Source organism: Anabrus simplex, chromosome 1 (genome assembly GCF_040414725.1).
Source record: "Anabrus simplex isolate iqAnaSimp1 chromosome 1, ASM4041472v1, whole genome shotgun sequence".
NCBI classification, from domain to species: Eukaryota; Metazoa; Arthropoda; class Insecta; order Orthoptera; family Tettigoniidae; genus Anabrus; species Anabrus simplex.
Window position 1 is genome coordinate 559,074,689 of NC_090265.1, and position 23,086 is coordinate 559,097,774.

The 23,086-nt window shown below is 41.8% G+C and overlaps 2 protein-coding genes and 1 long non-coding RNA gene across 3 annotated transcripts in view; 1 reads left to right on the top strand and 2 right to left on the bottom strand.

Moving 5' to 3' along the window:
- Positions 1-4,283, bottom strand: part of LOC136869641 (uncharacterized) — a 60,370-nt gene extending 56,087 nt beyond the window's left edge. The window contains exon 1 of the mRNA XM_067144864.2: positions 3,691-4,283. Within this exon, the coding sequence (XP_067000965.2) occupies positions 3,691-3,915 (225 nt within the window). The 5' untranslated portion in view covers positions 3,916-4,283. The remainder of the gene's footprint in view (positions 1-3,690) is intronic.
- LOC137496941 (uncharacterized) overlaps positions 1-23,086 on the bottom strand; it is a 179,830-nt gene that overhangs the window by 68,963 nt on the left and 87,781 nt on the right. The gene's annotated exons all lie outside the window — the stretch shown is intronic.
- The window catches only part of LOC136869658 (uncharacterized), a 94,313-nt gene that overhangs the window by 42,500 nt on the left and 28,727 nt on the right, over positions 1-23,086 (top strand). The gene's annotated exons all lie outside the window — the stretch shown is intronic.

Below are 23,086 nucleotides of genomic sequence, written 5' to 3' on the forward strand. Positions count from 1 at the left end.
AAAAAAGATGTAAGTGAACAAAGGATAGGGAATCTGCCACCTGGGTGTTGCCCTAAATGCAAATCATTGACGACTGATGAAGAGGCAGAAAGGGCGTGGAAATGAAAGATTCCTTACGCCTTGGAAGCCGAATACTGTCAGGGTTGGAAAACAAACACTAAAAATACCAGGACCCAGCTAAAGGCCCTGTGGTCGCCAACCCATGCTCCCAAGTTGAGAACCCCAGGGACCCCTCTTAGTCACCTCTTATAACAAGCAGGGGATACCGTGGATGTTATTCTACCACCCTCACCCACAGGGTGAAGAGTATAGGCAGATGGAATTCAAGTAAAAATGACAAAAAATTGTTCGTGCTAAAGTGTGGAAGTATTATAAAGAAAACAGAATTTAAGGAGAAATACCAAATGAATGGAGAGGTACTCTAGTAGCCCCATTGTACAAAGGAAAGGGTGATAAATAAAAAAACTGATAATTACAGGCCAGTCAGCTTGATGTGTTGTTTGTAAGCTCTGGGAGAGTATTCTTTCGTATTATATTAGACATGTTTGCAAAATTACAAACTGGTTTGATAGAAGGCAGTTCAGGTTTTGGAAAGGTTATCAATCAATCAATACTGATCTGGATTTAGGGCAGTTGCCCAGGTGGCAGATTCCCTATCTGTTGTTTTCCTAGCCTTTTCTTAAATGTTTTCAAAGAAATTGGAAATTTATTGAACATCTCCCTTGGTAAGTTATTCCAATCCCTAATTCTCCTTCCTATAAATGAATATTTGCCCCAATTTGTCCTCTTCAATTCCAACTTTATCTTCATATTGCAATCTTTCCTACCTTTATAAACGCCACTCAAACTTATTCGTCTACTAATGTCATTCCACGCCATCTCTCCGCTGACAGCTCGGAACATACCACTTAAAACAGATCAGGTGTAAGGCTTTTCAGGCGTTCGCTCTATTAACCAGCGCTTCGTCTTAGGTCCGACACTAGACTCATCAGAGTGGGATGTGTCAGACCCTACCCACTGACGCTGGGGTGTATGCAGGTGAACTTATCAGAAGCCCATTATAAGAGGCACAGTCTGATAACTGCATACGGGAGATAAACCTCCACAATGGAATCACTGCCCGCCTAGCAATTCCGAATGGAAAATTCTAAGTTCCCATGGAGGGAATTAGATATTTTTCACCAATCTGTTTTTGACATGCTCTATTGGTGAAAAATATCTAATTCCCTCCATGGGAACTTAGAATTTTCCATACATACCACTTAGTTGAGCAGCTCGTCTTCTTTCTCCCAATTCTTCCCAGCCCAAACTTTGCAACATTTTTGTAATGCTACTCTTTTGTCGGAAAACACCCAGAACAAATGGAGCTGCTTTTCTTTGGATTTTTTCCAGTTCTTGAATCAGGTAATCCTGGTGAGGGTCCCATACACTGGAACCATACTCTAGTTGGGGTCTTACTAGAGACTTATATACCCTCTCCTTTACATCCTTACTACAACCCCTAAACACCCTCATAACCATGTGCAGAGATCTGTACCCTTCATTTACAATCCCATTTATGTGATTACCCCAATGAAGATCTTTCCTAATATTAACACCTAGATACTTACAATGATCCCCAAAAGGAACTTTCACCCCATCAACGCAGTCATTAAAACTCACAGGACTTTTCCTATTTGTGAAACTCACAACCTGATTTTTAACCCCGTTTATCAAGATACTGTTGCCTGCTGTCCATCTCACAACATTTTCGAGGTCACGTTGCAGTTGCTCACAATCTTGTAACTTATTTATTACTCTATACAGAATAACATCATCTACAAAAAGCCTTACCTCTGATTCCACTTCTTTACTCATATCATTTATTTATATAGGCTATATAAGAAAACATAAAGGTCCAATAATATTGCCCTGAGGAATTCCCCGCTTAATTATTACAGGGTCAGATAAAGCTTTCCGTACTCTAATTCTCTGAGATCTATTCTCTAGAAATATAGCAACCCATTCAGTCACTCTTTTGTCTAGTCCAATTGCACTCATTTTTGCCAGTAGTCTCCCATGATCCAACCCTATCAAATGCTTTAGACAGGTCAATCGCAATACAGTCCATTTGACCTCCTGAATCCAAGATATCTGTTATATCTTGATGGAATCCTACAAGTTGAGCTTCAGTGGAATAACCTTTCCTAAAACTGAACTGCCTTCTATTGAACCAGTTATTAATTTCACAAACATGTCTAATATAATCAGAAAGAATGCCTTTCCAAAGCTTACATGCAATGTATGTCAAACTTACTGGCCTACAATTTTCAGCTTCATGTCTATCACCCTTTCCTTTATACACAGGGCTTACTATAGCAACTCTCCATTCATCTGGTATAGCTCCTCTGAATAAACAATAATCAAATAAGCACTTCAGATATGGTACTATATCCCAACCCATTGTCTTTAGTATATCCCCAGAAATCTGATCAATTCCAGCCGCTTTTCCAGTTTTCAACTTTTGTATCTTATTGTAAATGTCATTGTTATCATATGTAAATTTTAATACTTCTTAGGATTAGTCTCCTCCTCTATCTGGCCATTATCTTTGTAACCAACAATCTTTGCATACTGCTGACTGAATACTTCTGCCTTTTGAAGATCCTCACATACACACTCCCCTGTTCATTAATTATTCCTGGAATGTCCTCCTTGGAACCTGTTTCTGCCTTAAAATACCTATACATACCCTTCCATTTATCACTAAAATTTGTATGACTGCCAATTATGCTTGCCATCATGTTATTTTTAGCTGCCTTCTTTGCTAGATTCAATTTCCTAGTAAGTTCCTTCAATTTCTCCTTACTTCCACACCATTTGTGACTCTATTTCTTTCCAATCTGCACCTCGTTCTTAGTTTCTTTATTTCTCTATTATAATAAGGTGGGTCTTTACCATTTTACTGCAGTGAACAACATGAAGGATTCCAGTAAGACATAGCAGATACTCTAGATTCAGGAGGTCTAATGAACTGTACTGCAACTGATCTAACCAAGGCTTTTGATAGGGAAGATCATGGAAGACTACTGGCAAAAATGAGTGTAACTGGACTAGACAAGAGAGTGGTTGATTGGGAGGCTAAATTTCTAGAAAATAGAACTCAAAGAATTGGAGCAGGTGAAGCGTCATCTGATCCTGTAATGATAAAGAGGTGGGTTCTGCAACGCAGTATTATTGAACCATGGTGTGTTTTTATAAATATAAATGATATGAGTAAAGAACTGGAATCAAACCTAAGGCTTTCTGCAAATGATGTTATTCTGTACAGAGTAGTAAATAAGTAACAGGACTGGGTAGAAATTTACAAAGAGGGCCGCAAGGATTATTACATGCTAGGGGCTTATAGCTGCCAACCCACGCTCTCAAGTTAAGAACCTGTAGAGCCCCTTTGGGTTGCCTCTTACCACAGGCAGGGGATACTGTGGATGTTGGCCCTGTAGAACAATGATCATCTACTGAAGGGATATTGAGCATTTATTTTATAATAATAATAATCAACACAAATGAAATAATAAGGAAGTAAAGTGAGGTATGACCGTGCATAAAGCACAATTCACCAAGAGGGACATTTCTGAGTTCACTGATCTCCACTTTATTTTGAGAAAAGATACTCTGTGAAATGATAAAGGAAAAAGTATATATTTTTACCTTTCTCCACTTTTCAGGATTTTTCGTGACATTTCCACCACTAGCATTCAGGATGTCTGTTAGTTCTTTCCACAAACCAGCACCGTTAGGGAGATTTCTACCAACCTTGCCATTGACAAGGATAGGGTGCCTTTCCATAAAATTAACCATGATTTCTTTCTGTGTCTGCGTTACCCTCAATGCCGTGTTTGAAGCAGAATAAGTGTTAACTTTCTTCATTGCCATTTAGCTGTAATTGTGATGACATAACCTCTTACGATATCCTCAACCAGCATGAAAACGTCTCCATAAGTTACATGCCATACCTCAAATATATGAGAGTAATATGAAAAGTACTAATCAAAATGCCACAACAGAACACCCCATTAGAATAAGTACGATGCATAGTTCTTAGAATACGAAACTATACAATATACACATAAGAGGTTAGCAGACCTTTAGCAATTCTGATTACAGAACTTTTGCAAACAAAATCTACTCTGCATCATTAGGTAATAACGGCATATTTGATTCACGATTATGAAGCGATAAACTACAAGTATACTAAACGAACCAATAACGCACAGAAGATCGAATACTGTTTTGTTTTGTTACTGTCAACCACCGTAGAAACAAAACAACTCCGCACGCCCGCAGTGGAGTATTGCCAACACCGTAAGAATGAAAACCGCTAATTGACTGTGCAGTCCGGCTCCATGGCTAAATGGTTAGCGTGCTGGCCTTTGGTCACAGGGGTTCCGGGTTCGATTCCCGGCAGGGTCGGGAATTTTAACCATCATTGGTTAATTTCTCTGGCACGGGGGCTGGGTGTATGTGTCGTCTTCATCATCATGTCATCATCCTCATCATGACGCGCAGGTCGCCTAAAGGCGTCAAACCGAAAGACCTCCACCTGGCGAGCCGAACATGTCCTCGGACACTCCCGGCACTAAAAGCCATACGCCATTTAATTTCCTTCTTCTTCTACTTCTTATGTGTTATTGGCAATTATTTCCTTTAATTGACTGTGCAGAGCTATCTACAGTTAAAGCCGGAAGGTACGCTTGGCAACGCTGTATCTGTCTGTCAAACGGAGGCCGAGAGAAAAAGGGGGCTTGTCCGATTTTGAATGACTTACGATTATACCTCGGATTTGTAGGTTGCAATAGGTTAGACTGCAAAGTAATTTGGTTTGTAGGAAGTGTCATGCAATCCGTTGTACCCTAATGTAGGAAGAGTAGCATAAATTCAAGGAGTTCTATAGGCTGATTCCCTAATATCTATGCAAATCTCATATCATGACCGTTGTACAGTGTAGGGTACACTTGTTACTGGCTTAAGTAAGTTTGCATTCTAACCTACAGTATTAGTACCTAATAATCCGGACTCTACTTATGATACATTTAGACCAACAGGATGAATGTGATAAATGCACACTCTTCGTAAAATGGTACTAAGAAACACACACATCAGTAAATGCATTCACTGAAGTTAGAAATACACTTTAAGAACGGTACTCACAAACTCAATTATTTTGGACAGCTTCCTCCGCTTAGTGTTTTTATACAAACTGATGGCATAACACGTGTTTTTCAAATGCTTTCAGCACTTATTTAACATGACATTGGAAAATGTAGACAATAAACAATCTGTCTGTCTGTTAGGGTCATCAGCCCGGAGGCTGGTTGGATCCTCAAATAGCACCACCAAAGGTTATGCGGTTATAAGGAAACCCCAAAAACCAATGGCAGCACCAAACTGAGGCGTACTAGGCAAGATGAGGAGTGAAGTAGTTTGCCATTGCTTTCCTCACTGGGTCAGAAAGTACTATTGCAGCACGACTGACCCTATGAGCAGGACCTTTCATAACACTCAGATGCACTAGTCATGCTCTGAATGTCATTACTCAGCACTACCCATATCCCAGCAACCTCCATATTGTCACAGCCATGGATGTTGATTGGGACTTCGGTGGAAGCTACATTTTACTCTGGCCTGTGCCAAGAGATGGATGCAAAAGTACTGTATCCATCAAGAAATGACAGCAGGCTGATAAACAATCTATCGCACCATTATTGTCACGCCCACAATGACGGCGTTCAAACCAGAACTGTTGATTGTCATCTCTTCCTAAAGCAGCTCATGATAGAGAGAACAGAAATTCTTTATAATTTTCGCAATCCAGGTAGTCTTCGTACACACTGTTCTGCAGACACACAACGCAATGTGATGGCACCACTAACCCATCTCTCTGAAGTTCTTCAAAACAGGAATCACCTGTTTCATAACTCTGCAGGAGACCTGACAAGTATTACAGCCTGTAACTGTAGTCGGCTATGGACTGTGCCAATTCCGCTAGAAACCCGCTAGATTTTTCAACATTTAATTTAATAAAAAATAAAATATGCAATCCTGCATATTTGTTTCTCGAGTTGGAACGAAGCTTAATAGGGCACAGAATTGGGAATGGTTGCAATAGCACCACTTAGTTAAACGAGGGTATGATTTATTAAGTATAAGATAATCTAGTGTTTAACTGCTTACCGCTTACTGTCAAGCCATACTCTCTTAATCAACGCAATATAAATACGGTACTACGATCAGCAGACGTTAGGATTCTTCTTCTTTTCCTACGGCTTTTCCCACAACTGTGGGTTCGCGGGTGCACTGCGTCACACATATATATGTATGTATGTATGTATGTATGCATGTATGTATGTATGTATGTATGTATGTGGATTTGGCCCTGTTTTACGACCGGATGCCATTCCTGACGCCAACCCTGTATGGCGGGATGTCGTTAGGATTCTATTACACCATAAATTTTCCGCGGAATTTTAAGACCCCAACATCAGTTGATTCATCAATGATGATACTGTAAAGGCTGTCACATATATTTTTTCATCTCATTTATGAAATGAGGGCCAAGTCTGTTTTAATTATTGCAATATACTTCGTTCCATGCATCTGCTGGCAACAACAGAGTCTGTAAACATCGTCTTGCAAACTTCGGCAAAGTGATTAGTGGTATTAACTACAGTGTCCCAGAATAAATACAGTAACATGGGGCTACTTGGGACACTTTAGATTTAAACACTTGCCATTTTCATATAAATGTTATTTGCGATAAAGTAACTGTTCGAAAACTTGGGTTTAGAGTTATACTTCCTAAACTGAGATAGTGTCATGTCTACAGTTATATAGAAATGGAATAATTTGAATTTAATGGGTGTCCCAAGTTACACCCTAAGTTCTTGGGACACTGATTTAAAACACCTGTTGTTCTCAAGTTAGCCTATTGTGGCATAACTAGGGATATTGCAACTGTATAATTAGATCATACAAGTGAAAAATTAATAACATCATTTATTTATCATCATCATCATCTGTTTACCCTCCAGGGTCGGCTTTTCCCTCGGACACACAGCGAGGGATCCCACCTCTACCGCCGCAAGGGCAGTGTCCTGGAGCTTCAGACTCTTGGTCGGGGATACAACTGGGGAGAATGACCAGTACCTCACCCAGGCGGCCTCACCTGTTACGCTGAACAGGGGCCTTGTGGAGGGATGGGAAGATTGGAAGGGATAGACAAGGAAGAGGGAAGGAAGCGGCCGTGGCCTTATGTTAGGTACCATCCCGGCATTCGCCTGGAGGAGAAGTGGGAAACCACGGAAAACCACTTCCAGGATGGCTGAGGTGGGAATCGAACCCACCTCTACTCAGTTGACCTCCCGAGGCTGAGTGGACCCCGTTCCAGCCCTCATACCACTTTTCAAATTTCGTGGCAGAGCCGGGAATCGAACCCGGGCCTCCGGGGGTGGCAGCTAATCACGCTAACCACGACACCACAGAGGCGGACATCATTTATTTATAATGATGTATTTTACCATAATTGAACATATTTTATACTAGACACAGACCCTACCATAGACTTAGTTTTTAATTTCAAAGGGGAATGAAAATTTGCCCCTCCTCACATTAACTCTCTGCACAATAGTTAAAATTAATTTCACACCAGTCGAGCCTCCGTGGCTCAGACGGCAGCGCGTCGGCCTCTCACCGCTGGATACCGTGGTTCAAATCCCGGTCACTCCATGTGAGATTTGTGCTGGACAAAGCGGAGGCGGGACAGGTTTTTCTCCGGGTACTCCGGTTTTCCCTGTCATCTTTCATTCCAGCAACACTCTCCATTCTTATTTCATAGCATCTATCAGTCATTAATAAATCACTTTGGGAGTGGCAACCCCATCGTACTAATAGCTTATATCGGCTTCATTCATTCCATCCCTGACCCGGTCAATGACTGGAAAACAGATTGTAGGTTTTTTTTTCCACTTTCACATCAATGTCCATAACATCATATACAATTGGAAAAATATACACATTACCAAAAGATTTGGAAATTTCTTTTCGAAACTCCACTGTTACTTTATCGTTATCAACATATAATTGTGTGATCTGTCCGTAATAGTGTTTCACCACTTCTTTTTTTAGTGTTCTCGTTAAAAATCAAGTTCACAACACAAATTCACCAACAGAAAGCTTAGTTTTGTTCACTCCAAAGTTGTCTGGTACCAGTACGGATGTTTCCTCATTATAGTCAGTTGGGTCAAGATCAGAGGCTGAGTTGTAGACAGAGATCTCCTAAAATTTCCTTTTAGGCCTTTTTTATTACAGCACTGGTCTTCTGGTATTTCTGGAGCATTAGAGCTCACTGAAAGAGATTCTACTAGTATTCCTCTTCCTGGTGGAACATTTAATCTTTTCTTTTTCAAGTTCTTCAGGGGCTCAGTTTCTCTTTTCCTTGATTCTTCCAAATATGTTTCAAATGTAAGGACCCATTCGTTGCTAAAATTATCAGCAGATGTAGATGGTACTTGATTAACAGATTGTGTCCTTTTGTGGGGAAGACTTTTCAGCACTTGATCTCTGTCAACAGGGACAATTCCTGATGCCTTAAATCCACTCTGGATGTCTTTGGACATTGCGTCAGTTCCCCATTTCCTCTATTGTTTGCTTCAGGAGACGTGTAATTTGCCTTTGGGAACAATTCCTCGGTTGATTTTCCATTGTGTTGGCACTTGACGCCATGCTGACACTTACACAATGTGAAATTTAAATAATGGGAAGCTTAGATAATGCGCAGTTCAGATAGTATGCTACCGGGCGAGTTGGCCATGTGGTCAGAGGCACGCGACTGTGAGCTTGCATCCGGGAGATAGTGGGTTCGAATCCCACTGTCGGCAGCCCTGAAGATGTTTTTCCGTGGTTTCTCATTTTCACACCAGGCAAATGCTGGGGCTGCACCACGGCCGCTTCCTTCCAACTTTTAGGCCTTTCCTATCCCATAGTCGTCACAAGACCTATCTGTGTCGGTGCGACGTAAAGCAACTAGCAAATAAAAAAAATTACTTCCACATTGTCGGGAAATTTCATTCTCTACTAAAGTATAGTTGGCAATATGATCTTGTCACTGTTACAGGTTGAACAGTATGACGATATGCATGAAGGCGCGAAAACTTATTGAGTCTTAATAGATTCTTGTGTAGAGACAAAGTTATTTCATACAGATATTTTTAGATAAATATGTAAAAACAAAATATGAAAAAGTGTGTTGCGAACTTACCTTCAAACCGCAGAAGATTTGAATTTTCTCACAGTAACAGCCACTTATCGTACACACATCCGTGTGGTGTACTTACAAGAAGTAAAACTAGAACAGTGTTGCCAATAAGGTTGATGATGATGCTCGTTGTTTAAAGGGGCCTAACATCGAGGTCATCGGCCCTGCCAATAAGGAGAACTAAAACATGAGACGCTATAATGTCCCAAGTAGCCCCATGTTGCGGTACACTTGATATTTAAACATACGCCCAGAGTAAGAACAATGAGTCATTAAGGCAGAGGTAATAAAATCGTTTAAACATTAAAAAACCCACACAGAATGCATGCACAACACAAAGTCACTAAAATACTAAATACTTTTAAAAAATGATATATGGTGTTGCAGTAGAATGACGCAGTCCCACATAGACACCAGTGATGAACTGAATACAATACACTCACAAAGGAAAACAGATCTCGTCCAATAAAAAAAAAAAAAAACGATACCGGTATTTCCCAATTCCACGAAGGTGATTTACAAGCTCGACCCGACGGAACTGAGAGACAGTTTTAGTGGTACTCCCACCGGGGACTAAGTACAGTCTAATTTTCCCCATTTATTTGATTCATTAATATTTATCCATAAATGTGTGGCATTACGTTTACATTTTAAAAAGCCACTAGAAAATTCCCTGACATCAAAATTCCGTTAGCCGTTAAATGCCGCTAGAAGGATTTAGAATCCACCAGATTTAGCGGAAAATCCGCTGAGTTGGCGAAACTGCAGCAGTGTCACCAACAGCACAAATATTTCTAACCAAAAGTTCTGTTGACAATAATTTAAAATAGCTGTTCTGAATACCAACATGTTCATTTCTTTTTAGGCTACTGAACAAACGAAATACTCAAAGCCCAAAGTCATGCCCAGTAGTTTTTAAAGGGGGTGGAGAGGAGCGTGTAGGATTTTTTTTTTTTTTGGGCTTCCAATAGCAAAAGCTAAAGACGTGTGGAGCGGGGCAACAGAATACACCCACGGTATCCTTTCTGCCTGTCGTAAGAGGCGAATGAAAGGGGGACTTGCGACTCTCAATTTGGGTCGGCAACCACGGTTCCCCTAGCTGAGATTGGCATTGCCTCCACTTGTATCAGTCCCCTCACATTTATCCTTTTCTATCTGACCACTCTTGGTCAACTCTTGTTCTCTTCCGATCCAGATGGTATTAGGTTTGTAAGGCCTAGGGAGTATTTCATTTTTACGCCTTCGTGACCCCTCCTTCTTTTTTGGCGATGCCTTCATTCTTCGGAGATCCGGCATCTTTCAGATTCCCCCTGACAAGTGTTAACTGAGGTTGGTTGCCTATTAATAATAATAATAATAATAATAATAATAATAATAATAATAATAATAATAATAATACACTGACTGACAGAGCAAATGCAACACCAAGAAGGAGTGGTTCGAAAGGGATGAAAGTTGGGGAAAAAACAGAGACGGCACGGATGAATAATTGATGTTTATTTCAAACCGATATGCAGGTTACACAATGCGCACGGCATCGACTCAGTAGGATGTAGGACCACCGCGAGCGGCGATGCACGCAGAAACACGTCGAGGTACAGAGTCAATAAGAGTGCGGATGGTGTCCTGAGGGATGGTTCTCCATTCTCTGTCAACCATTTGCCACAGTTGGTCGTCCGTACGAGGCTGGGGCAGAGTTTGCAAACGGCGTCCAATGAGATCCCACACGTGTTCGATTGGTGAGAGATCCGGAGAGTACGCTGGCCACGGAAGCATCTGTACACCTCGTAGAGCCTGTTGGGAGATGCGAGCAGTGTGTGGGCGGGCATTATCCTGCTGAAACAGAGCATTGGGCAGCCCCTGAAGGTACGGGAGTGCCACCGGCCGCAGCACATGCTGCACGTAGCAGTGGGCATTTAACGTGCCTTGAATACGCACTAGAGGTGACGTGGAATCATACGCAATAGCGCCCCAAACCATGATGCCGCGTTGTCTAGCGGTAGGGCGCTCCACAGTTACTGCCGGATTTGACCTTTCTCCACGCCGACGCCACACTCGTCTGCGGTGACTATCACTGACAGAACAGAAGCGTGACTCATCGGAGAACACGACGTTCCGCCATTCCCTCATCCAAGTCGCTCTAGCCCGGCACCATGCCAGGCGTGCACGTCTATGCTGTGGAGTCAATGGTAGTCTTCTGAGCGGACGCCGGGAGTGCAGGCCTCCTTCAACCAATCGACAGGAAATTGTTCTGGTCGATATTGGAACAGCCAGGGTGTCTTGCACATGCTGAAGAATGGCGGTTGACGTGGCGTGCGGGGCTGCCACCGCTTGGCGGCGGATGCGCCGATCCTCGCGTGCTGACGTCACTCGGGCTGCGCCTGGACCCCTCGCACCCTCGCACGTGCCACATGTCCCTGCGCCAACCATCTTCGCCACAGGCGCTGCACCGTGGACACATCCCTATGGGTATCGGCTGCGATTTGACGAAGCGACCAACCTGCCCTTCTCAGCCCGATCACCATACCCCTCGTAAAGTCGTCTGTCTGCTGGAAATGCCTCCGTTGACGGCGGCCTGGCATTCTTAGCTATACACGTGTCCTGTGGCACACGACAACACGTTCTACAATGACTGTCGGCTGAGAAATCACGGTACGAAGTGGGCCATTCGCCAACGCCGTGTCCCATTTATCGTTCGCTACGTGCGCAGCACAGCGGCGCATTTCACATCATGAGCATACCTCAGTGACGTCAGTCTACCCTGCAATTGGCATAAAGTTCTGACCACTCCTTCTTGGTGTTGCATTTGCTCTGTCAGTCAGTGTAATAATAATAATGGCGTATATTCCAGGTCTTTTGAGATGACGCCCTTTAGGCGATCTGTGTGCCTGTGAGGATGAAACAAGCACCCAGTCCCCGAACCAGATTAATTAATCAATGGAGGTTAACATCCCTAACCCGACCGGGGATCAACCCGGGATTCCTTGGATCAAAGGCCAGCATGCTAACCATTTAGCCATGTTGCCTGACAAAACTCGTACAGAATCCTCGTCCCGAGATGGCGCAATTCCTTTCTGATCCCCCCGCCCCAATGGAGGTGAACTGCATGTGTCATTTTAATTTCATACCAGCTCTCCTGCCATTCCAAATTCTTTGGCAGTACCGGGAATCGAACCGGGCGTCCGATGACGGCAATTAATAGCGCTAATAGTTACGCTACGAAGGCAAACGTTGCACAGTTCAACTTCCTCTTGAAACAATAATCACCACCATCAGCAAATAAAAATACTATTTTTTAGTTATCATAATATAGCTTGAATCGAATAAAAATGTTTTTAGAACAGTAGGCCTACAAATTTACAACTCAACGGATTAAGTGGAAAGGTGAAGTTACAGTGGTCTTGTGGGCGGCGCACTCTATACCTCAGAAAACAGGATCTCTTAAAACACATGTCTTCGTTTTCTCCAACATACGCATAGAGATCTCCTCTACTCCACACAAATCCCATGGCCTTCAAAATTCTTCTTAAAGATGTTCCTGAAGCCTTGTTATTACTGAGCACAAATAGAAATGAAAATTCCAATTAGGCTTAAAGTTAGAAATTCGCAAGAACTACTCAAGGTTTACCAACAAAGTTAAACGCGTAGACAGATTAATACTCTTAGTACTATGCTGAATAGAAATGAAACCTGCCGTTTGCACAAATATACACACGAATATAACAGGCAAGATACTATCTAATATACGGTACCGTATCTACACTACAATTTTCAACTGAAATGTGGTTATTACAGATGGTGGATTACTATTATTTTCCCTACTCCGCCGGACGGTCATAAAAGTGTCCTTAAATGCTGAAAAATATGAGGTTGTTTAGAATAATTTCTCAAAAATATTTCTGTTAAAACTACGCCAGGGACTTGAATTGCAATTGTTGGGATACAGGAACTTGATTATTATTAGTTAACCGCTCATAAATAATGAAAGATCGAGAGTGTGAAATGTAAATTACAGGTACTTTAACTGCCTACTCAGAACTACAAATGATCGGAATACAAGAATCAGCTGATTTTTATTTATATTTCTTGATACACTAGACCCGTAGACCCATTTATTCACGATTGTAGCCAACAATGCCAATATTTGAATACGAAGAGCAACAATAATCAATAACAATACGACTGTTAACTATTTCGCCAGTGAAATACTGTATATTCTGTTGAAATCCTTTCTTTAAACCAAAATTTAGAACTGTATCGCGTTATTTAAAGTAGTTATTACCTTCGTGATAGGTGGAACAGTTTAACTGCACTAATATAATCGCTGCCGAAGTTACGACTCTTTAACCCGAGAGAGGTAACGCGAGGTTAACGTGACTTTTCTTAACGCCAGTAGTAACGTGGGGTGTCCCCGGACCCCCATCAGTTTCTTGTCTTTTGTGCTACTGGAATGAAAGCAAAACCAAATTTTATTAAATAAATAAACCGTACGGAAGGTTTTAACAATAATGAAACTGCGATATTGTGTAAAGTACTTCATAGTCACGTCAAAAAAAAAAAAAAAAAAAAAAAAACAGATACAAAAACAATACCTAACAACACGTTTGGCATCATTGGAGTTTTTATTACAATTCTGTTTCGTTGTAAGATTCATCCAGATTCACTTGTTATGTGTTCTTCAGCATCAATGGAAGGTTCGCAAACATTTTTCATGTGGTTCGTGCACATATATCGTAATCACTTTCAACAGAATGGCCTAGTCTTCAGTAAATTAAAAGTTCCACAAACGGTGACGTGGGGGTCCACGGGCACCCCAGTCAAATTAACTGGCTGTTTTCTTTCTCCAACGCAAAGAACACTGGAGATGCATGTAGGAACTTGTGTGAATGAAGGTAAACCAAGAATTAGCAGTATAGCCAACCAAACACGGACGCAGTAGTTCCAGATTTCACCGTGGGGGTCTGGCAGCAACCCGCGTTACCTCTCCCGGGTTAATATCCCGTCTTTGGAAGTATTTTATCAACAAACCTACTGATATTTTAATAATAATATTAACAAGAAATATTTCTTCTTTCACGCAGTTCTAAATTACAGGTTATAATCTAGCGAACGCCTACGGAACTACTCAGTGTGAAAATTGTAAATAAATACCGCTAATCGCAGATTACTACAAACAAACAAACACTAAACACCAATATTTGTGGAACTAAATGTATCACACACACACACACACACACACACACACACACACACACACACACACACATTGCTAAATTTCTACAACTGATAACTACTTTATCACTGAAATAATACAGAGCTCTTGGAACAGCCAACCACTCGCTAGCGCATCCAACATTTGGAGCAATTACTCAAACATGCCACAATTCTACTTACCTGTTATTAGCCAAACATATTTACAGTCCCACAGAAAAATAGAATATGCTTTAAATATACAGTATTGCAGTGGCAATAAGTAATTCTGTACATTGCCAACGTGCCAGATTAACAGTACCTGTAAGACGTCGTATTGGCAAGTAGGGTCCCTAAACTGTACGGTTAGCGACACTGAATCGAACCCAACAGTTAGAAATCTATATATATAATAAGAGTTTGTCTGTACATTGCTCCGAATTTTAAAAGGATGGTATTTCTGTATCGGTTGTGTTCAAAGTAGCAAGGAAATGCACTTTGTAATTTTCCGTAATTTCTGTCTGTCTGTCTGTATGTATGCACACGCATCACGAAAAAACGGCTGAAGAGAATTTAATGAAAATCGGTATGTAGTGTCCGGGAATAAGTCGCTACAATCTAAGCCATAAATAATCTTATTCACGCTGAGAGAAATTATAGTTTAGGGGAAGGCCTAAAATTAACTCTAAAATATTTGTTATTAGTGGTACTATCTTAATGCAAATCGCTATGCAAAGTCGAAAAATAAGTCGCTACAATCTAGGCCATAAATAATCTTTTCCATGCTGAAAAAAATGGTAGTTTAGGGGAAGGCCTAAACTTAAATTCTCAAATTTTTATGTTATTAGTGGTCCTATCTTAGTGAAAATAGGTATACAGAGTCGGGAAATAAGTTGCTACAATCTAGGACACAAATAATTTTATTTGCGCTGAGTGGAATGGTAGTTTAGGGGAAGGCCTAAAATTTAATTCTCAAATATTTGTGTTATTAGTGGTCCTATCGACAAATACTACATTACTAAAGACATACAGTATTAAATTTCCGATCATTTATATCTTATACATTTTTACCGTACCGATTATGATAACAGAGATATTCATGAATTTGGATTTTTTTTCTAAGTCCATATCAGCGCCAAGTCACGAGAAAATGGGTAAACAGAACTTAATGAAAATCGTTATGTAAAGTCGGGGAATAAGGAATTACAGTCTACACTATAAATAATTTTGTAAGACGCACTAATATCACAGAGGCGAAAGAGAACTAAATGTGAAGGTCTACAATACAGAAAGCTCATAACATTCAACAACAATAACATTACATTGACCGTTGTTTGTTGTGATGTGCTTTGTGTCTTCTGTTGCCGGTCATGTTCGATAGACGGGATTACTGCTGTATACCGAGTATTTTTTAAAAATTGCTTTACGTCGCACCGACACAGATAGGTATTATTGCGACGATGGGATGGCAAAGGGCTAGGAGTGGAAAGGAAGCGGCCCTGGCGTTAATTACGGTACAGCCCCAGCATTTGCCTGGTGTGAAAATGGGAGACCTCGGAAAGCCATCTTCATGGCTGTCCCGGATACAAACTCACAGCTGCGCGCCCCTAACCGCACGGCCAACTCGCCCGGTCGTACCGAGTATAACAGCCTGCCTGAATATTGGCGGGAAGTAGCTGGGGAGTTAGAAAACTTTCTTAAGCATGCCATGCCTCTGGTTCATAAATTTTCTGATACTAATGGTACGTAACAAACTGGTTCATCATAGCATTCGAGCTATTCAATCCCTACCCTGAGGCACTGACTGGAATGCGCAGTGTGTATATTTAACGGAACAATGGCAGAAGAGTGTTCACGGTTGTGTGCGGCCTGCTCATACCAGCACTGGAACTTTGGACTGTTAGCTCGGCATCGTAGTACTGTTCGTTAAAAGCGTGCTGGCCTTTGGTCACAGGGGTGCCGGGTACGATTCCCGGCAGGGTCGGGAATTTTAACCATCACTGGTTAATTTTGCAGGCACGAGGGCTGGGTGTATGTGTTGTCTTCATCATCGTTTCATCTTCATCACGATGCGCAGGTCGCCCATAGACGTCAAATCGAAAGACCTGCACCTGACGAGCCGAACATGCCCTCAGACACTCCCGGCACTAAAAGCCATACGTCATTTCAATCGATTAAAAATGATTTTAGAACATTTCTCCATTTATTAACTCCAAAGGCAACCCTTTAAAAAGGGGCCCATTCACAGTCGAGCCGGTTGGCGAGCCCGTCCATGTATAAAATCCACACCCCGAACCCGACTGGCTCGACGGTGACCATACACTGGCGAACCCGTTGGCGGACCAGTCCGCCAGTCTGTATTGCAAATAGTACGTGCATAGCCTAGTATTTGTTATAGAGAAAGTGGGTTCGAATCCCACTGTCGGCAGCCCTGAAGATGGTTTTCCCTTGGTTTTCCATTTTCACACGAGGCAAATGCTGGAACTGTACCTTAATTAAGGCCACGGTCGCTTCCTTCCAACTCCTAGGCCTTTCCTATCCCATCGTCGCCATAAGACCTATCTGTGTCGGTGCGACGTAAAACCACTAGCAAAAAAAAGTTTTTGTTATGGCCCAACGAAAACATTCCAAAGTGGCTGTAGCTCTTGCAGAATTTGTGCAATGATGAAGTAAAGAAGAAGAAACTTGTGTGAATGAAGGAATGGTTGAGAGATAAACTAGGATTTTCACACGTTAGCCTATTAAGAACTCTGTGCGTACAAGAACCTGCAGATTATAAGAACTTTCTGCGTATGGATAGCGACAGTTTTTGCGAAAAATTGTTGGAGTTGATTCGGCCAAACGTAGAGAAACAGGAGACACACATGAGAGATACCATCTGTGCTGAAGAGAGGTTAATTGTAACATTGCGATTTTTTTTTTGCTAGTTGCTTTACGTCGCACCGACACAGATAGGTCTTATGGCGACGGTGGGACAGGGAAGGGCTGGGAGTGGGAAGGAAGCGGCCGTGGCTTTAATTAAGGTACAGCCCCAGCATTTGCCTGGTGTGAAAATGGGAAACCACGGAAAACCATCTTCAGGGCTGCCGACAGTGGGGTTCGAACCTACGATCTCCCGAATACTGGATACTGGCCGCACTTAAGCGACTGCAGCTATCGAGCTCGGTCATTGCGATTTTCTAGCGACAGGGAAAAGTTATGAAGACCTGAAATTTAGCAGTGTAATATCTCCTCAGCTACTTGGAAAAATCATTCCTGAGACGTGTTGGGCAATCTTCGATACGTTGCAGTCGGCATATTTGCACGTAAGTGGGCCTACATAATTTTGATTGTGATGTATTATAAGATAGTTTTTATAAAACAAACGTAATATTCTTTTGAAAGTGATTAGTTTGGGAAATGTTATTTCACTACTACTTATGACATACAGAAAATTCCACTACTGTAGTAATGTATGATACATAGCCTACTTACAGTATTAACAAGTTAAGTGCAGAGGCGCGAGAGTCATATATGTCATAGCACAATGGTCTATAGGCTAATAATATTTGTACGAGAGTATCGGGAGACCATGGATTCTTCTTCTTCAAATTACTATTATTATTGTTGTTGTTATTATTATTAGCGTTCGAATGTCGCATTAACACATGGAAGGCATTGCGTGACGCAAGGATGGGAAAGCTCCAGGACTCGCCCCGTACATTTCAATAAATTCTTCTCGGAACTGCTTATTCTTCTCAAAAGTCATTGTTATTCGAGGTAGGCCTAATTAACTCACACAGAAACCAAATTAAGCTACAGACGAAACCACAGTGAGCCGGTCAGGTAGTGGCCATACACACTCTGACGGGTTGGCGAACCGGTCGGGTTCGCTGGTTTAGCAGTCGAACCGCCAACACGGACCCAACCTCGAGCCCAACCCTCAACAACCCCCCATACACCTTCGAGCCGGCCAGTGCGACCAAGGTCACGAACGGGCTCGCCAACCCGCTCGACTGTGAATGGGCCCCTTATTAGGTGGGGAAAATAAAAACAACTAACATGGGTACGCTGGGAAAAAGGCGCGCTACATCTGTTGGGATTTCCCTAGCTAGTGGTTCCCTTTGCCAATATTTATTTTCGTGCTTCTGAGTTAGGGATTGGCCTTTTGATAATCGGCTGACTCAAATAAATGATGCAGTTATTCTAAGGAAACTTCAAAATGATGATTTTTTAAAGTCATCACAACGAACTGTTTACAAATAATACATTTTTATTTATAAGCATGAACGGGCGATAATTATTCGGGACGAAGTCTAGTAGGACACTGAAAAATTTGAGACTAAAAAGTCAATATTTTGTTCACAAGAATGAATTGTTTTAATTCTTTGTTATTAAGTATGGAACACACTCTTAAGAAGTTTATTTCAGGCTCTTAAGTATATCTGAAAGTACCATTTCCCAGGATAATTGCGTAGTAGCGTAGGGGCCAGGATTCGATTCCCGGCTCCCGCTGTTATAAGGTATTGGAGTGGGGGTGTAGTCAGTCTCAGTAGATCGGCAGATCTCGGTCATTCTATAAGACGTCTTTTCTGTACTTGAGCTGCTGCTTCTCCCCATAATGGCATATTATCAACAAAAACCAGAGCATTTATTTGATATAATTTATGATCTTGTCCATTACTGTTGTGAACAAGAGTGGTAATAAGGCTCTTCCTAGTTGGACGCCTCTCTTTGTCCCGAACGATTTTGAATGTCCACTGCCTATCTGAACACATTTCAAGAACGGACCGGGAGTATTGACCACATTTGGTTAATATTTTTCCAGCTCTGAAATTGGGTGTTTGAGATCTTCCTGATCACGTCTTCACCTACGTACAGCATATCACAATACTAACTATCACATAAACGTGCAATATGAATACATCCCCCCTCCACCACATAGGGTTGGCATCAGGAAGGACATCCGTAATACAGGACTTAATCCACATTAGTGCCGATCCCAGATAACTGGGAAAATGGCCAGGAAAGTAGAAGAATCTCTCAAGTATATCTGAAACAGGATCCACATGAACTGATAACAATTGTGTCAAAACCTGAAGACAAAGAGTATCATCAGTTTCTTGGTTTATAACCATTCAAATATTACAATATTATAAGACAATATACTTTTTTCCGTTTTCTGTATTTATACCACGTTAATAAAAGGCCCAAGCAAAACATTTTATACAAGACTAAGTCGGGATTGTAAATAATTGAATGATGATGCGAAATTTATTAAAAACAAACAAATATCAAAATACAATTTTCATTCATTTTCAATATTTTTTCCAATTTGCTTTACGCCGCAACCGACAGAGATAGGTCTTATGGTGAAGGGCTAGGAGTGTGAAGGAAGGGGTCTTAATTAAGGCACAGCCTCAACAGTTGCCTGAAGTGAAAATGAGAAACCACGGAAAGCCATCTTCAGGGCTGCCGAGAGTGGGGTTCGAAACCAATATCTCTCGAATGCAAGCTCACAGCTGCGGGCCTCTAACCGCACGGTCAATTACTTCGGTCATTCATTTTTCAGTAAATCTGTCTCTCGTTCGTGGGTAGCACGACTGTCCTCGTCCAACGACCTTCTATCCTGAGCCAGCTGCTTGATTAGTTGATATGGACGTCACCCTTTAATGCCATCGAGGAACCCTGCTCTTGGTCGTCCTCTTCTAGTCTTTCCTTCCTGTTTCTCTTCAAGCAGTGTGGTGCACCATGATGAATGCCGGAGTAACTGACCTATCCAACGACATCTTTTCGTAATCATTTTCTCTAGGCTGATGGTTTCTTCAGCTCTCTTGAGAACTTCATTTGTTAGCCTGTGAGTCCAGGGTATTCGTAACATTCGACACCAGCACCACATTTCGAATGTATATTATTTTCTTATCAGCCTTTAATAGAGTCCAGGTTTCAGAGCCATAGGTCGCAATGCTCCAAATGAAGCTCTTAATGAAATGATTTCTTACTGGTAGGAATATTGCCTTGGTAGTCAAGAGGCTTCTTCTTTTTTATTGAAAGCTTCTTTAGCCTGCGCTATTCGATAATGGACGTCCTTTACACACCTCCCATCAGATGCAATGATACTTCCCAAATAACTGAACTGATTTACGTGAGCCAATTTTTCTCCTTCCAACCAAACATTAATATCCTGTTTACCATCCGGAGTAGATTTCATTATCTTGGTTTTTGTTTTGTTAACATTCATATTACATTTTAGTATTAGTAGATGATTCAGTTTCTTTAGTGAGGTCTCTCTCTCTTTCTCAGTTTCCGCTATGAGGGCAATATCATCCGCGAAACGTATTGTTTGGTATAGTTGGCAATTTATTTCATATTCCATGGATGGAGGTGGAGGTGGCTGAAAACTCTTTCATTGCTTCTTCTAAATACACATTGAATAATAGAGGTGACAAACCACATCTTTGCCTTACTCCTTTTCTTATTTTCGCGTTGATTTTCTCCTATCCTATAAGCGCTGTCTGGTTCTTGTACAGCTGATAGATGATTTTCCGATCTCTGTAGTCCACTTTCAGACTTCTAAGGGCTTTAAACATAATATTCCAGTTAACTTTATCAAATGCTTTCTCTATATCAATGAAAGGAATTAGGATGTTCTTATTGATTCTTTTTTTTTTTTTGCTAGGGGCTTTACGTCGCACCGACACAGATATGTCTTATGGCGACGATGGGATAGGAAAGGCCTAGGAGTTGGAAGGAAGCGGCCGTGGCCTTAATTAAGGTACAGCCCCAGCATTTGCCTGGTGTGAAAATGGGAAACCACGGAAAACCATCTTCAGGGCTGCCGATAGTGGGATTCGAACCTACTATCTCCCGGATGCAAGCTCACAGCCGCACGCCTCTACGCGCACGGCCAACTCGCCCGGTTATTGATTCTTAGGGCTTGTTCAATAATTGTGTAATAATTCAGTAAATGTGTTAATTAAATTCATAGAGAAACATTTAAATGTAGCGCTGTTTCACAGGTTACATTCAAACGATTTACAACTCTCTTTCAAATCCGAGTTTTTTCTTGAGTCGATGGAGCCATCCAGACTCATTTTGATTTTGGCCGGGGATTTAAGGCTGGGTGCCCTTCCCGACGCCACGTGATTTTCGAGATGAAAATCTCAACCCAGGAATGACCGGGATTCGAACCGCAGCCTTCTGGTAAGAAGGCAGCAGTTAAACCACTGAGCTAATCAAGCTCTCCGTTACATGATATTATCTTCCAAATTCTTGATTTCATAAATAGTTTTGGCTGAATGAGTTGAGTTTGCGAAATTACGTAGGTACTGTTTTTGTCAAGTGATTTTTTTTTAATCTCAGGGGGTAACTGAATAGTTATTTCTGCATACAGGCCCCATTCTTTCTGTCTTTCTATCTTAATCCGTTTACCTCCAGGGTTGGTTTCTCCCTCGGACTCAGCGAGGGATCCCACCTCTACCATCTCAAGAGCAGTGTGCTGGAGCGTGATGTTTATAGGTCGCGGGGATACAACTGGAGAGGAGGACCAGTACCTCACCCAGGCGGCCTCACCTGCTATACTGAACAGGGACCTTGTGATTGGGGAGGGGGGGGGGTGTTGTAGGAAGATTGGAAGGTATAGACAAGGAAGAAGCAAGGAAGCGGCCGTGGCCTTAAGTTAGGTACCATCCCGGCATTTACCTGGAGAAGTGGGAAACCATGAAAACTACTTCGAGGACGGCTGTGGTAGGAATCGAACCCCCCTCTACTCAGTTGACCTCCCGAGGCTGAGTGGACCCCGTTCCAGTCCTCGTACCACTTTTCAAATTTCGTGGCATAGCCTGGAATCGAACCCGGGCCTCCGGGGGTGACAGTTTATCACACTAACCACTACACCACAGAGGCGGACTTCCGCATTATGGCGAAGATCTTTTCCCTCGGTACCCTATCATACGCTTTCTCTAGATCTACGAAACATAAACACAGCTGTCTATTCCTCTCGTAGCATTTTTTAAGCATACTGAATATTTGATCCTGACAGCCCCTCTGTGGTCTGAAACCACACTGGTTTTCATCCAACTTCCTCTCAACCACTGATCGCACCCTCCCTTCCAAGATGCCAGTGAATACTTTGCCTGGTATACTAATCAATGAGATAACTGTATAGTTGTTGCAATCTTTCCTGTTCCCTTGCTTATAGATAGGTGCAATTACTGCTTTTGTCCAATCTGAAGGTACCTCACCAACACTCCATGCTAATTTTACTACTCTGTGAAGCCATTTCATCTCTGCCTTCCCACGATACTTCACCATTTCAGATCTAATTTCATCTATTCCTTCTGCTTTATGACAATGGAGTTTATTTGCCACTCTTTCCACTTCCTCAATCGTAATTTCACCAACATAATTTTCCTTCTCCCAATGAGCTTGGCTGTTCGCAACACCACCAGGAAGATTTCCTTTTACGTTGAGAAGATGTTCAAAATATTCCCTCCACCTCTCCCAGTGATTCCCCAGGATCTCTTAAAAATTAATTTCTTTCAATAGGCCTACTGTTTTGAAAATGTTACAAAAATATCAGAAACCATCTGGAAAAAGGTCTGACTTTCACCAGTGGCGCACCCA